This window comes from Mercenaria mercenaria, chromosome 1 (assembly GCF_021730395.1).
Source record: "Mercenaria mercenaria strain notata chromosome 1, MADL_Memer_1, whole genome shotgun sequence".
In the NCBI taxonomy this organism is placed as follows: Eukaryota; Metazoa; Mollusca; class Bivalvia; order Venerida; family Veneridae; genus Mercenaria; species Mercenaria mercenaria.
Genome location: NC_069361.1, coordinates 83,234,752 through 83,252,535, shown reverse-complemented (window position 1 = coordinate 83,252,535; position 17,784 = coordinate 83,234,752). Strand labels below are relative to the sequence as shown.

At 34.6% G+C, this 17,784-nt stretch overlaps 1 protein-coding gene across 1 annotated transcript in view; it reads left to right on the top strand.

Moving 5' to 3' along the window:
• The window catches only part of LOC123564793 (ferroxidase HEPHL1-like), a 34,608-nt gene extending 18,627 nt beyond the window's left edge, over nt 1-15,981 (top strand). The window contains exons 13-15 of the mRNA XM_045358620.2: nt 1,454-2,379; nt 12,527-12,594; nt 15,767-15,981. Of these exons, the coding sequence (XP_045214555.2) occupies nt 1,454-2,379; nt 12,527-12,594; nt 15,767-15,775 (1,003 nt within the window). The 3' untranslated portion in view covers nt 15,776-15,981. The remainder of the gene's footprint in view (nt 1-1,453; nt 2,380-12,526; nt 12,595-15,766) is intronic.
• The last annotated feature ends 1,803 nt before the right edge of the window (nt 15,982-17,784 follow it).

The window sequence follows — 17,784 nt, the reverse complement described above, 5'->3', positions numbered from 1 at the left end:
CCTCAAGTAAACGGGTTTAATGTGACATAATTCTAACTCCAACATTGAAAAATTAAGGTCGAATGCTGCGGGTCTGTTTTGAATTTTGCTCGCTTCATTCAAAAATAACCTTGGGGCAGAAGTAAAACCTACCTACATTTCTTCCACAATATGTAATCTAAAGATTGAAGGCAAAATAAAGAACTTTTTCCGTATACTTTTACCGTATGTAAGTCAGTATTTTTAAAGATGTCTAACTCTACCCCTTCTGTTTTAGAGGTAAATTCACTTTGAACAGCAAGAAATCGCTTATCAAATGATTTTTTTCTCTCCATTTTTATGCAATAAATCATGAACAAGTCTTGAAAGAAGTGAAAACTTACTAGAAAAAAATGGAAAATAAGGAAATTTTTTTTTGTCCCAGTGGGGTTTGAACCTACGCCCCCCCCCCCCCCCCCCCCAAAAAAAAAAAAAAATTGCAGTAAAAGTAGGTTTATGGTAGGAATTGAATACTCCTCAAAAAGAAGGTACTCTATTATGGGCCTAATACCTTAAAACCAGCAGTGCGCTAATTACGTTACGAGTTTTAAAATGGCTTTTATCATGGCAATTTCAAACATCCAAATCTTAAACAACACTGGTCCGACTATAAGAAACCCATAAGGGTCCATAAGGTCGTTTCCTTTTTAGCACTGTTGTCTGCAAAGGCATGCGTTTTAGGTTTTGAAGGTTTGCTTATATAGGAGATTGTCTTTGCCTTTAAACCAGTAACAGTGTTTATAGACACAAATGTGTAACGTTTATGTTTACACAGGTACATTGAAGGAATTGCTCAAAAAAGTATAATGCAATAAAAATTGTGACGTACGCTTCTTGCTGCATGTACTTTTTTAACCTTTAGCCTGCAAAACATCTAATTTAAAAATGGACTGACCCATCATTCAATTTGGGCAGTACCATTTATTATTTGAAGGGGTGCTCAATGATGATTCACCGACTGAATCTTGCAGGCTTATCTTGGTCTGTACAGGTCGCAGAGAATCACTTGTCGGTAGCAGGCTAAATGTTAAAGAGCTGAAAACAATTTTAACAGGAAGATATTACAATGGAAAAAAACAAAATTGAGTTTAAATAGATGCAAGGTTGGCGCCATCTGTTTAGAGTATCACAAATCCTGTTGTTGTTGTTGTGGTTTTAATATTTGGAATATATTTTAGGTGAAGAAATGTTTTGTGACTATTTTTGCAGTTTAAATCAGAACACTAAGAACAGTCAAAAAATTGATAAACGGCTAATTTAAAAGTTATTTTCATTGGAAAAAAAGCTGTTTTTTAACGACAGACAAAATCTCAATTTAAACTCTTCTGAATAATCATTACATTATATAAACCAAAATACTTGTCCGTCTTGACCTGTCTTTTTATTTACCACCTACTTTCCCAGCTTTAACAGATATGTTTCGCTTTCGTTTCAGAGCAGCATACATATTTGTCCGAGATGATCCAATGTTTGTTGGAAGTGTTTACTATAAGGCAATTTACAGAGAATTCACCGACGAAACTTTCCTACATATAAAACCAAGACAAGATGATGAAAAACATCTTGGTATCTTAGGGCCATTTATCCGTGGCAATGTTGGAGATACTATTGAAATAGTGTTCAAGAATTTCGCTTCTTTTCCTTCCAATATTGTGCCAAGGAATGTTGTATTTAAAGATGGTTCACCAATATCGTCAGCTTCACCAACTTTGCCAGGACAAATCCGAATATACCGTTACTTAATTCCGGAAAGATCTGGTCCTCTTTTGAGCCAGCCAAATTGTATTGGCTCCTTGTACTCATCTAGAGTCAGTCCAATGAAAGATACATACAGCGGCTTGTTTGGGCCCTTTGTTATTTGTAAATCTGGTATTCTTGACCTTTCTGGAAGGAGAACTGATGATGTCACAAAAGAGTTTGCCACCGCCTTTGTCATCGTAGATGAAAATAAAAGTCACTATCGCGACTTCAATTTTGCGACCCGTGCCCCTGCTAGACGCAACACGTCGAATATAGAGTTTGTCCGAAGCAATTCTTATAACACAATAAATGGATTTATTTATGGAAATTTGAGAGGACTGGTATTTAACCAGGGTGAAAAGTCAGCATGGTATATTTTTGGACTTGGTTCCACTGCTGGTGTCCATACTGTACATTTCCATGGTCAACTTTACTTGCGGACAGCTTCATTAACGTTGAAACGAGATGTGCTTGAACTTTTTCCGGGAACTTACGAGACTGTGGAAATGTTTGCCTATAATCCGGGGACTTGGATTTATCATTGTCACGTGAGATTACACGCGACTGACGGTATGAAAACCGTCTACACTGTTTTACCAAGAAAACATAAACAAACGTTTGGTAAGTAAGCCATTGTAAATTTAACAAAAAAATCTGATTATGCCTCGAGCAATCGTTCTATACGATATATTTGAGTCGTTTAACTAATATTAATAGTCAGATATTTCATACTGTGACGGAAAATGTAAATATTTGCAAAACAATCTAAGATAATACATATGAGAAAGCGTGAATATCTACGTTAATCAAACTTATTTTAGTTAAATGTTTCCAGTGAAACATTCTATCATCAAAGTGTTATAGTCTGGCCGTAGAATGCCATATATCAGCATAAGCGTGCAAAGGTCCCTATATAAAATGTTTTGACACTTTTTGTAGGAATGGTACGATAGTCAATGAATCCGGCTGCTGCGAAAGTAGTACTATTGAGCATTTAGCTAGAAACAAGATGCCGCCAATCTGGAAGTCTATAAGATTCTTTCACTGGTTATAGGTGCAGATGGGAATTTCCGGCCTCGAGGGTAACTGTTTAGGCGGTAACGAGGTTCTTACCGAGTTACCGCCTAAACAGTTACCCGAGAGCCGGATATTCCCATCTGCACCTGTAACCAGTGACAGAATCTTTTTCTTGCATACCGATATCAAGATATAATAATAAAAATAAAGTCAGTCGAACGGCTTTCTTTTGAGAACTATTTCTTATAGCAGCGTTTTTAAACAAAGCGCGGGAAACCAACGTCCGTAAACAGGAAAGACGTCTTGACGTTTCAAAGACAAATAACAATGTTTAGTTCCGGTTTTGTTTTATCAGTTGCAGCGTAACGTTATGAATTTTTGATAAAATAACGTGTTTTGAATCGAGCAATATACTATCAGGAAAAAGAGGAACTGTCAAGGTATTGGATTTTTATTCCGTTTTTTCGAAATAAAATATAAATAACTACATAAAACTTCTACATATATGTAGTTCGTCATACGTCATTTAAAGCACGAGAGTCATCTTACACCCCGGGGTGTAAGATGGATTTTTCCAGCACCGGTAAAAATACCACATATTGTTAAAGTTTTAATTCATAGCGCCTCTGTATTTTGTACATATGACCTGAACACAATTGAAACAAAATGAGATGTAGTATGAGTATTGATGTATTGTGGCTTTTATCTATACAGATTGGAATATTGTGGTGTAACGTTGCCAAAAAAATAACGAATATTAGCATTATATCAATGTAACATACTGTTTGAGAAATAATATTATAATTTTATAATTATAACAATATTATTTATACAATGTATTCATAAAAGACAGTCAAGTTATTTTAACAAACATACACAATTCAAGACAACTTAAGTGTCTGTATAATACGTTACCTACATTGTACGTTATCAAGATGATATTTACTACTTTAAATGCGAAACATCGTTTTGTAATTACGGTTTACCTATTGTTAAAAACAGCAACACATTTATACATTTCTGATGCAATACAAAAACAAACAAAATATTGACTACAATTAATATATCACTCATTGTTTTGGTTTAAACGGTATATAAAAATACGTGGTGGTGTGACGCGAGATAGGTTGACACCTGATAGTAGAACGTATGTGATATAAAATGTCTATAGTATACCATGAAAATAACGATGACTAGATAGTATACCATGAAAATAACGATGACTTGATATTCGTCGTATTTGTATTTAAAATGTTCAACTTCAGTCATTTGTTTAACGATTTTTTGTTCGTAACAACATATGATCCGAGAGCTCACGGACTTTTATTGCAACAATTGAGGCCAAAAGAAGTTTATACTTTCTTGGAAACAATATTTCATATCCTCCATGACAACCCATTTCTTAAGTGTCAAAGCCGTGCCTATCTATATTTTGTTCACTTATGTTTGTGATAGAGGAGGTAAAACTCACTTGTTAGAATTTAGGGGGTAGGGTAAAGTTTACGTCTACCAGTTTTTTCACTGTTTAATTACAGTAACTATCTGATTGTAAGTAAATGTATATATGTCAATCAATGTCAGCAAAAAGAAATTCATCGAAAAGGAATGAAGGGCGAACTTGATATTTAAGGTCAAAGGTCAAATTTATGTACAAATCACAAAAATTGGCATATTTGAAATTTATTTTTATTCTTAAAAATTAGTTTGTTATCATAAGTCACTCAGTTTTACTTATGTAATGTGTATATATCAGCCAAAGTCAGAAACGCAAATCTTATTGCAAAACGTCAAAGACAACCCTGATAATTGAAGGTCAAAGTTCATTTTCATGCAAAAATGTGAAAAATGTTACCTTTACTTTTTCTTACGTTTTTAATATTGTAAGTCACTGAAGTTAATTCATTTTAATGTCTGTATGTCAGGCAAAGTCAGCAGTGCAGATGTTACCCCAAAACTGCCAAGGGTAAAGCTTATATCAAAGGTCAAAGGTCAAATTTGTGTGAAAATTTGCATTAATAGCTTCCTGTTTGAAATATAACAGCTATTTCTGATCATTATTTGTAATTGCTCGTGATTTATTTTAATGTATATATGTCCCACAATGTCAATAATAAAGATATCGTCTAAAATTAGACAAGTTCAAATGTGATATTTAGGGTCAAAGGTCATTTTCAAGTAAAAGAATGAAAAAATAGCTCTTTAACTTTTCTTCTTGTTAATAATATTTTGTCGATATTAATCAACGATATCAGTTCATTTTAATGTATAAATGTTGGGCGATGTCTGGTATGCACATATTATTTCTAAACATTCAAGGTCAACCATAATATCAAAGGTCAAAGGTCGAAAAAGTAAGTAAAATGTTGCAATAATATCACCTGTTTGTAATAATTCTTATTGTTTAAAAGTATTTGTTTTGTCACTTTAGTAACTGATCGTTGTTCTACTGTATATATATGTCAGACGACGTCATGGAAGAGAAATTAAGTCAAGGTCGAACCTGGTATTAAAGGTCAGGGGTCATTTTTGTGTAAAAGATCAAATTGTAGCATACTTACTCATTACTTTATTCAAAAATAGAAGCTCTTGTTATAATTTTCTGTTAGCAATTTATTTTAATGTATACATGTCAAGCAAGGTCAGGAATGTAGGTCTTATCCAATAAGGCAAAGCCAACCCTATTATCGAAGGTCAAAGGTCAAAATTTGCGTGAAAATTAGCCAAAAAACAGTATTTTTGCGATGATTTTTCTTTATTTTTTGAGGGTATTTCAAAACTATTAACTAAAACATTTTGTATTATTATTCATTTTAAAGTATATATAACAGAGGATATCATTCTTGAAATAATAATGAAAAATTAGTCAAGGTCAAATCTGACATTAAAGGTCAAAGGAGAGGGCCTTCAAAAAATTCGCCATTATGAAAAAAAGACTGGCTGGAACAAGTTGGGGAGCAAATGCAAAGATCCTCTGCAAGTCTACACAGGCAACGTACGGCCCATAGCAGAGTATGCATCAACCTCATTGGTACCTGCTTCCAAAACCAGTAAAGATAAACTGGACAAGATTAAATTTCAGGTCTGAGGATAATCCCGGAGCAATGAAAACAACTCCAATAAAATAAATGGAAAAGACAGCCAACAGACAAGAGTACAAAGCTTTTGTGCATGCAGAGAAGGCAAAGAGACTACTATCCCACACACTCCACTCAAAACTCGAGAGCAGAACCAGGAACAGACTGAAAAGACAGAGTCTCAACCACATCGTCAAAGAACTGCAAAAAGGGAAAGCAGCAGAACTGTACACAGAGGCAGAGCCGCTCGAGCCCAATGAATGGGTTCCCAGACAATGTGCTCCCAAGATCAGATTGGAGGTGTCAGCAGTAGAAGAAAAGGGAAAGCAACATCAGGCTTACTAACAATCTCTTACGCTAGAAATGATCAATAACCGCTATCCATCAAACTCTTGGATCCAAGCATATACCGATGGATCGGTGGAAAAGGCAGTTCAGAATGTTGAGAGTGATGCCTACCTCAAATTTTCAGAGAGCTCCTCACTCATCCAGTCGGCAAGATATGCTCCAACTACAGATCCAGATGCAAGCCCTCACATCGGCGACACTCGAACTGTATGAGCGAGGAGAAAAGGGACAATATATTCCTAACAGACTCAGAGTCAGCTCTTCAGGCTGTCTCAGCAGGTCCATCAGACAACTTAATCAGACAGCTGTTAAAAAACATCAATCTCCTGTCTGAGAACAACAATGTAGCATTTCGATGGATTCCTGCACATGTGGGCATAGCTGGAAATGAAGCTGCACACAAACTTGCGAAGGAAGCAACCAGGAAAATACAGCCCCAACTTCAAACTTCATACAGAGAAGCTCAGACTCAGACTCTTCTTCTGTGGAAGAACAGCTTTGCCTCAGACTGGAAGTACATAAATGGAGGCTACTTGCCAAATCAGGACAGTCTACACAAGCTAAACAGGCACAGCCAATTAACTGTCTTCCGTCTGCGCACTGAAGACTGTGGCCTGAGAAACATATGAAGAAGCTGGTTGTTGTAGAGAAAGCTAAATGTCAGTGCGGATCAGAGGAACAAACACCGTTTCACATTCTGCAGAGTTGTTCCTATCTGGAAGAATCACGCCAGATAGTTTGGCCAACAGACATTCCATTTGAGACCAAGCTGTGGGGAGATACCGGCGACCTGCAGAATACGATGCAGTTCATTGCCGCATCTAATCATAAGATATAAAACGGCCATAATAAGATGGAACGTAGAAAGGAAGTAAGTAAGTAAAGGTTAACATTAAAGTGAATTAACATCAAAGAAATAAAGAAACAGTGCTATTTTTTGAATGTATTACCCGAAAATGAATTTTAAACTTTAACATCAGGGCTGATCTAGACTCATGTCTTATGATATCTTCATTGTTGACATTGACCCATATATATACATGTATGAAACTTCAAGGAATAACCATAAGCTACTAATAATGACAAAATACCTTTAAACAATGAAAAGAATTGCAAAAATGCTATTTTTGTGATCTTTCACGCAAATTTCACCTTTTACCTTTGATATAAGCTTTACCAATCACTGTTTCTGAAATTAGATCTGCATTGCTAACATTGACTTACATATAAACATAAGACAGAATTAGTTTCAATGAACAAAATGACAAGATAATTTTTAACGAAGAAGAAATTAAAAATGCTGTATTTTGAATTTTTACATGAAAATGACCTTTGACCTTTAATGTCAGGTTTGACCTTGACTAGTTTGACAGTGATATTGTCTGTTATATATACTCTAAAATGAATAATGATCTGTTTTACTAGTAGTGACAAAAATAACCTACACAATAAAGAAAAACCATTGCAAAATTGCTGTTTTTTTGCGAATTCTTACACAAATTTGACCTTTGACTTTTCATAATAGGTTTGACTTTGACTTATAGGGATAAGACCTACATTGCTAACCTTGCTTGACATGCATACATTAAAGTGAATTGCTAACTGTGAATTATAACAACAAGCTATTTTGAACAAAGTAATGAGTAAGTATGCTACATTTTGTGATTTGTTTTATACAAAAGTGACCCCTGACCTCCAATAACAGGTTTGACCTTGACTTATTTTCTCTTCGATGACATCGTCTGACATAAATACAGTAAAATGAACAACAATCAGTTACTAAAATGACAAAACAAATACTTATAAACAATAAAAATTATCACAAATAGGTGATATTATTGCAACATATTTCACATTTTTGACCTTGAATGTTTTGAAATTATATGTGCATATTAGACATCGCCTAACATTTATACATTAAAATGAACTGATACCGTTGACTAATATCGACAAGATATTATCATCAAGACGAAAAGTTAAAGAGCCATTTTTTTTCATTCGTTTACATGAAAAATGACATTGGATCCTTAATATCGCATTTGAACTTTTCTGATTTCAGACGATATCTTTATTATTGACATTGTGGGACATATATACATTAAAATAAATCACTAGCAATTACTAATAATGATTAGACCTAGCATTTATATTTCAAAAAGGAAGCTATTCATGCAATCTTTCACACAACTTTGACCTTTAACCTTTGATATAAGCTTTACCCTTGGCAGTTTTGGGGTTAAATCTGCACTGCTGACTTTGCATGACAAACAGACATTAAAAGGAATTAACTTCAGTGACTAATAATGTGAATACATATTAAACAGATTAAAAAAGTAAAGGGAACATTTTTCACATTTTTGCATGAAAATGAACTTTGACCTTCAATTATCAGGGTTGTCTTTGACGTTTTGCAATAAGATTTGCGTTTCTGACTTTGGCTGATATATACACATAAGTAAGTTGACATAAGTTAAACTGAGTGACTTATGATAATAAACTAATTTTTAAGAATAAAAATAAATTTCAAATATGCCAATTTTTGTTATTTGTACATAAATTTGACCTTTGACCTTAAATATCAAGTTTGCCCTTCATCCCTTTTTGATGAATTTCTTTTTGCTGACATTGGTTGACATATATATATTTACTGACAATCAGATAGTTACTGTAATTAAACAGTGAAAAAACTGGTAGACGTAAACTTTACCCTACCCCCTAAATTCTAAAAAGTGAGTTTTACCTCCCCTATCACAAACATAAGTGAACAAAATATAGATAGGCACGGCTTTGACACTTAAGAAATGGGTTTTCATGGAGGATATGAAATATTGTTTCCAAAAAAGTATGAACTTCTTTTGGCCTCTATTGTTGCAATAAAAGTCCGTGAGCTCTCGGACTAATATATCCTGGCATCCAAAAGCCATAACACCGTGCACAACAATAGAGCAATGTTACTTCGACATTGTATTTTGGAATGTGGCATGAACCCCTTATCAATATGAGGATTTCCTGTGTGTTTTCCATTTTCAGGCACCATGATCACTGACAACGGCTAGAGTTCTTCAATTTTCGTCTACCCCCTGTACGAAATTTTACAGCTGTAAAAGACCTGTATTTTTATTCAAAATTACAGTCATGATAACCTCAATTTTACACCTGTAGATTTTATATAACAACATTGATTTTATAGCTGTAGATTTCCATTTACATTGTAAAACGACTGTAAAACAGGTCGAATTATGCAAATACAGCTGTAAAAATAAAAAAGTTACAGCTGTAAATATGCCTAAAAGTTACAGCTGTAGAAATATAACAGGCTTTGAAAAAGAGTACATTATTTTAAGGGACGAAATCAGAAGTAGAAAAATGTTTTAGGATGAATTGTAATTTTCTAGAAAGGGTAGCAATTACTACATAAATGGCAAAATAAATGATCTAGTAAGTAAAGAACGATATGAAATATGTTTCTAGTATAGTAATTGCAAAGTTAAAGAGTAGTACTAGGATACAAAGTAGAAACTATGCATCATATCTTGTTTATAAAACTTTCTATGTCATGAAAACATATGACAATTTTGTAATTTTTCCTTTAAACTTATCAGTTTCAAATAAAGAGTAAATTGTTAATGCATGTGCATACACATGTCCTTTTACAATTGTATTAGGTAATTGAACATTTGCACTTACTCCATAATGGCTAAAATTCCAATATTTAAGATGATGTGATGTCTCTGTGAATTTCAGTTATATCCCGCCAAAATGCATTAAAGATGGCTGACAGTACTCATGTTTCCCACCAAAAAAAGTTACAGCTGTAATTTTTAGACATGACCATTTTACAGCTGTAACTTTCGACTAAACTTTTTACAGCTGTATTATTGAGACCTGCAATTATTTTACACCTGTAAATTTCAACTGTATTTCTGGTAATTCTCCACTGACAGGTCTTTTACAGCTGCAATTTTAAAATACAGGTCTTTTACAGACGTTTTACAGCTGTAAAACATGTCCTATTTTCGTACAGTCGCCATAGTCGACTGAGTCAAGTTCCAACAGATGCGGATCCACAGCGTGTTTCCACACACAACCTTGGAAATGCACTTGGTTACGATTCTGTTATTGGTGGGAGTGAGCATATTGTTGGGACAGGTGCGGGCAATTTTCCAACCTTTTGCCCCAGGCTGCAACACTAGCTCCTGACATTGTGTTCTTTTCGCTGATGCCATAACAAAAGGCAACAAATGCCGTCGATTCTGTAGCATCATCTGCCTGATTTGCTGAATCGTCTCCAACTGCTTTGATGGGAAATTTACCATACTTAAAAACCTGAGAGCTGGATCATTTCCAATCAAATGGCAACATGCCACATCCAGGTAACGCGTGAACTGCTGGTAGATCATGTATTATGTCCTTGCTGGTATCAACCATCGCGTTAATGTTAATAACGGCTCTGTCTTGAATGAAAAAATCCGCTATGATCTGAGCAGACATCTTATGGCGAACACTTCCGTCTGTAAGTCATTGTGACTTAGACCTAGCAATTCTAAGTTCCACCGATTCTACGAACATGGACGTGGGAACGGGTGACAATTCATAAGACAGAACCTCTTTTAAGTCAGCTTCTCTTCCAACGCAAACTGCTTCAGTGAGGTTTTTGAGGGAAGGTGTTGCAAGGTCTTTGGCACAGAAATAATCTACTCTAGGGTAATTGGTTTGCAAGCTAGTTCCTGAGACGTCGACTTAAAAGAGGTTTTGTCTCATAAGTTGTCATATATGCTCCCACGTCTATGTTTACTGAATCGGAGAAACTTAGAATTGCCAAGTCTAAGCCACAGTTGACTAAAAATATTACAGGCGATCATCTGCCAGACAGTCCTTCAAACAGATAGAGAATGTTGTTTTTGATGGTTCGGCAATCTGTTACATAATTCATCGGCCAGCAAATGGAACTTCGCAGATCACATCAAGAAATTCAGAAAATGTATCGAATGAAACCTGGTCCATTACTTGTATTAGACGGACCTATACCGGCCTTTCAGCACAAAAAGGGATACGAGAGTAGTACGGAGTGCAATATCCTGTCAAATACACAATTTGTCAACAGTGATGCAACTGTCACAACAGAAAGCTATCCTCACAGTACCAGAAAATACGAAGCAGCTGATTTCTGTCATATGTGATGATCTGTCAATGAACACACAGTTCATACCACAGGTATAAAACAAACGCTGGTCATCACAGGTGAAGAGTCAGACCTAGACTAGGAAAGACGAACACAACACTCGAAGAGACGAAAAACATCCTAGCTTTACAAATGGTTCTTTTTGCAAATGAGACTAACCGGGGTAGATCCGTCATAGCCGACGATACGAATGTATTTCTGCTTGCACTATACCATGTCTTGGTACACAACGCGTCTGTTCAGGTCGTTAGGAATCGCCCATATAAGACTATTGACATAAATATGACAGTTAATGCCAGTAAGGACATAATACACAATCGACCAGCAGCTGATGTGACCCTATGACATGTTATCATTTGACAGGAAAGTGTGCAGCCAATAAATTCTTAAGTATGGTAAATGTTCCATCAGAGTGGTCGATATAATAGTGCTCGATTATCGTGCACGGTGTTTTGTGCTGCTTGTGGAAGCGAAGATATCCGATGTAACGGACAAAAGAAGTCGTCAAACAAGTGACTGACTAGTTGAAGTTAAACATTTCAATAGAAAAACGAAGTATATCTAGTCGCCATTATTTTCGTATTATACTATAGAAGTTTTATATGAAATACGTTCTAGTCTCGGATGTCAACTTACATCGAGCCACACTACCATGTTTTTATATGCCCTTAAACATACGTATTGTAGTCAATGTATTACCCTGAAGAACATTGACATCACATCAGTTGCATTGGAATATTTGTGTTTGTTAAAATTACTTGATTGCCGTTAATAAATATCAAAATATTATCATAATTTAAAATAATAATAGTATTTTCACTCAGTATATATTCAAAATATAATAATGACATTTTGTATAGTAACCAATGCAAGGTCCAACTTGGATTCTACCAAAATAACGGGTAATTTTACAATGAGAAATATGTTTGATCAATATATATTTCGCTGGTACTGGTTCAAGTTTACGTTAGCGAAAACTAAGACCGTGATTGACTGTCCTCTTATAATTATGTTTTCTGCTAACTGTTGGAGACTATGTCAGACAGAACGGAAAACCAAAACAAAATGTACTTCCAAAAGGCAATCAGTTTGTCAGACTATCATAATTTTTCTTTTGTTTCCTGCATCTAACTTCGTTTTTTTACAGAAAATTATGCAGATGTGAGGAAAGATTTTCTTTTTAAAAAGATACAAAATACTCAAGGATTTCATAAGGTGAGTTACAGGTACAGTAGTTTTTATATAAACGAATATTTCAAATGCATACCTAACATTAATTAGGATACAGTTGTGATCTAATTGTGTGGCTAATGAAGTCCTAACCTACAGCTTATTAAGTGATTATGTCTCCCACCACACAGTGGTGTGGGAGACATATTGATTTACTCCTGTCTGTCTGTGTGTCCGTGTGTATCCGTGTGTGTGTCTGTCTGTCACAAATTCTGTCCGCCTCTAAGTCAAACATTTCTCATCCGATCTTCACCAAACTTTAACAAAATGTGTTTGCCAATAAGTCCTCGGCAAGTTCGATAACTAGCCAAATCGGCCCAGGCACTTCAGAATTATTGCCCTTGAATTACCAAAAATCGCTCTGTACACACTTGTCCGCACTCTACGTCAAACATTTCTCATCCGATCTTCACTAAACTTGAACAAAATGTGTTTGCCGATAAGTCCTCGGCCAAGTTCGATAACTAGCCAAATCGGTCCAGGCACTTCCGAATTATTGCCCTTAAATTACCGAAAATCGCTCTGTACACACTTGTCCGCATTCTAAATCAAACATTTCTCATCCGATCTTCACCAAACTAAAACAAAATGTGTTTGCCAATAAGTCCTCGGCCAAGTTCGATATCTAGCCAAATCAGCCTATGCACTTCAGAATTATGGCCCTTGAATTACCGAAAATCGCTCTGTACACACTTCTCCGCACTCTAAGTCGAACATTTCTCTTCCGATCTTCACAAAACCTGAATAAAATGTGTTTGCCAATAAGTCCTCGGCCAAGTTCGATAACTAGTCAAATCGGCCCAGGCAATTCAGAATTATGACCCTTGAATTACCAAAAATCACTCTGTACACAGATGCCAGTGATACATGTATTGGTGCATGGTTTACTCAGATGCATAACTATTCAGATGATTAGGCAATTATGGGAGACATTCACTTTTCTCAAAAACAGCTCTAGTATTTTGAGTATTTTGAACGTTAAATTTGAAACCGTTAGATTTGAGAATGTTTAACTTTGCTCACTTTGCTGGGATACATCCTTATGTTGCATATGAATTCCAGAAACGTATTTGACAATTTTGCCCATTAATAATATAATTCGGCATTTTCGATTGTGTTGTTTTGGTGCCTCAGTTTTATATTCTGTAATTCATTTGATATCACATATTCTAACACGACCCGATTTGTTTTCCTATTAAACAAAGAAGGCTGAAAATTGTGTGCTATTTTGCAAATATTCATTTTTCTGATGTCACAAATTATTACGTCAAAGCGTCAAAAGGCATAGCGGCGCGCTGGAAAATAAACCGACAGAAGACGGGTACACCTAGATACATTTTGTATTGGATGGATGTCGTCAGTGATGTACTTAATAATCATTGGTAACGTGTAAATATCGAAATGATATATCTCAAATAATGGTTTGATCTTGAATAAAATCCATTGTCGTTAAGATGCATATTATAACATCACTCGGGCTGTGCCCTCGTGATTAAATTCCTTCGCATCTAAATGCCAAACAATGATTTTATTCAACGACAAATCACAAAATCACATATATTATTTCTTATTTATTCAATCAACGTAGGAAAAAATCTTTTGAAATGTTTTAATATAAACTTTGCTCCATGCAGTTTAATTCATATTAAATAACTTTTATCATATTGTTCTTAGACATATTGAACAGCTGGCCGCCACGCTTTTCATGTTTTGCGATCACCACAATGGACGGACTAGTTTGATAAATGTCCCCTGTTGAGCTTTGTTGTTTCCTTCGGTTCTCTGACTTCAGAAATATTTTTATCTGGTAAAATCTTTCTCCTATATCTGTCAAAGTGAAACTCTTATTTAAATGAGTCTCACTCTTAAACATGTATTTAAAGAATTAGACAGATTCTGAAATATAACTGAACTACAAAATAATGTTAAATAATTCAAACAGAAGCATGCGTAAAACACTGGAGGGGGGGGGGGAGGGAGAAGAAAACTCGCACAGAATTCCAAAACTGGGCACGGGGCCTGTACGAAGCATTTTGAACCACCAACTCTGATAGAACACCCGCAACCTCATTACAATTATAAAAATTCAAAGCCATTCAGGACATACTGTACAATTTCGTGGGTTTGATATATATCACTTTAAATGAGCATATTATAATGAGCATTAAAATGTGCGTTTCTGTGATAACAGTTACTCTCGTAAGTGATACAGTTTTACTTACAATGCGTTGTAATTAAAGAACACTGTGTGGATTTTACAGTGAAGTTTTGCGCTACTGCACCGGTTTATACTCCCCGACAAGAAGTTGGTGATAGTCATTTTAAGAGTCTTTTCCTGTTTGGCTGTTGTCATTGTCCTTAAGCCTTTAACATCATTGCAGTTAAGTGTGCATTTATTTTTATCATGTGTTTTAAGTGCATAATAAACACTAAGCCGGATACATTTGTTATAACTCATTACAATGCACTTAAAACATGTGCCTTAGGAAGCACAAGTCATAGTTTACATTTCGTGTAAGATATTTTTATAAAGTATAAGAAAAGTTTGTGTCAATTATTAAGTGAGAAAGTATGTTGATTTGTCTGTAATTGTAAGTGTTATGTCAACAAAACTTTTCAGAAAGAGATATGAAGATAACTTATACTGGTTTATGATTCAGAAGATATTTTTACATTTTTTTGTATTTATGAACATCCATTTCTTGAACGCTTGAATCTGTTTTCCTTCTGAAATACTACGCTTTCTGTTTGATCTATTTTTTGTATGACAATCTTTCATCAGAAATTTTCTTGAAGATAGATCCTATAATAACAAAATTTACTGCAAATTTCAGTAACAAAGTTTTTTTCTAAAAAGAATTTACAGCAAACCGACGTTTAACTAAGAAAGTTTGTGATTCTGATCCATAGAGGCATGCCCGTTTTATTCTTTCAAACATAAGTGATTAGTTTCAGAATTGGACTTTCAAAACCTGGATATTGAGATTCACAGTGTTGTACTTCACATTAAAAAAAAAACCTGTAATATATGATTGTTGTATATGAATATGTATCGCGAAAGCTTAAATCTTGCGACCCGCCCAATTTATTTGAAGATTTTTGGGCAACAATAACGCAAAAATTAAAGGCAAAATATTTCTTGTGTTTTTCATTTCAGATCGGATAGAGGATGCTAGACGGTCGGGTTCTAAGTTGTGATGACATAGGAAAGGCTCAATCCTGTCATTTAGCAAATTTTGAAATTATAATGGAAGAATGTTTCTGTTTTTACTTAAAAGGAATAAGTAACAACCTTTATACCAACACCAAACAAGCTTTTCTTGTTTATCTCTGGCACCAATACTTATCTTATTGTGAAAATTAAGATGTACTATAAAGAGCATAAAACGAGTTCACATACCAGACTTAATAACTCTGACTTTTCTTTTGAAAAAAATTATTTCCCTCTTTACACTCCACAATGTGTCCCATCCCGTCATACATGTATTGTTTTTTCTTGAATGTCTAAGGACCGATACAGATAAGATTTTGAAAAATGAATTCAAAGATAATTAAGACACGTTCACAAAAAAGGTTACATAACTCTTACTTTTCTTTTGACAAAATAATTCCCCATGTTTCCCTTCAAAAATATCCTTTCTCGTCATTTCTGTATTGTTTTTCTTGAATATCTCTGGAATAAATAAAGATATTAGTTTGAAACTTAAAACAAGCTTTCAAGATTATGAGACAAGTTTGCATACCTTATTTTATGAATCTTCCTTTTCTTTCTGTTTTTGCACCCCAAAACATGTCCCTATATTGTTTTTCTTAACGATCTCTGGAACCGATACAGGTATTTCTTTGAAGCTAATAACAACAGACTTTAAGAAGTATGACACAAAATGTTTACATATCAGGTCCCGTAACTCTGATTTTTCTATTTAAAATGTTATTACCAAACTTGTCAGAAAAACCTGGTTCTTTACATACCGGGTGCTATATCTCTGAGTTTTCTATTGACAATGTTATCACCCAGCTTGCCAGATAAACCTTGATATTAGACTAGGGTATCCTATTGTTCGGGCGGGCGGGTGGCTCCAAACAGTGTCCATTCTTTTCAATAACTTAAGTTTGGATACATCTATTGTCACTGAGTTTGATAGTTTTAAACAAAGGTTAGGAGATTTATTTAAGGAGCACAGTGGACCAATATCATACAGTTAGATCCCTATCAAAAATATGTTTTATTATTTTTTCGGAATTTTGTAATTACTCTACTTAGATACGCAAGTATTAAAAAAAAGGATTATTGCTTTTTATTTCAATATATTTTCTAATTTTAAATTTGCATTTGATAGATATTGAAATATTTTAACAATCTGAACCAAAAGGCAAGTTTTATAGCTTTGAAATCATATACTAGTACTTCCAATCTATCCTGGTTGTGCAACCAAAATAGATAAAGGGAGGTAATAATACTGCATTTGTAATGAGTTCCGGCTATATATATGAAAATATTTGACAAAATTAATATAATACAATACATGATTTCTGAGGCAAAGTATGCTTATATTGCATATTTATACATAATTATGCTAAAATATTTTTTCTATCTTAAATATTTCAATAACCAAACTCGCACTCGCCAAGAGTTAGTTGACGCCCTTATTCGGACATGTGAACTATTTCAGTGTATATATGTAGGTGAATTCTGCAGACGAGATATTGTGCTTCTTTCGGAACGCAATATTAGTCCACAAAAATAGGGCATATTTATTAATGTAAAGCTTAAATGTAAAGCTAACGAATGCTTTTACAACCTTTTACACCTTTTCTATTCTATAACTTTATTTTCCTCCAGTATTTTCACAATTCTGCCGTTGTATAGTAGTTGTGTAAACGAAATAAAAGTACATCTCCACTTTCCTTATAACTATTTTTTAAAAGAACATTCTGCACTGAAAAAAATGAAGTTTGCAAATTAAACGCTCACTTTTAACTTTTCAAGTTGGTAATTGATCGTACACTGCCAAGACTAAGCTGAGTGCCAAAGCTTATACCTTTCCTATCTAGTTCTTAAACACGGTGGAGACTGGACACTAAATTACATCATTAGTATATACATATGAAGGGGTTTGTACGGGCCAAGCATCTATAGAATTACCCAAGTAATTAGAAGAAGATATATGCTTC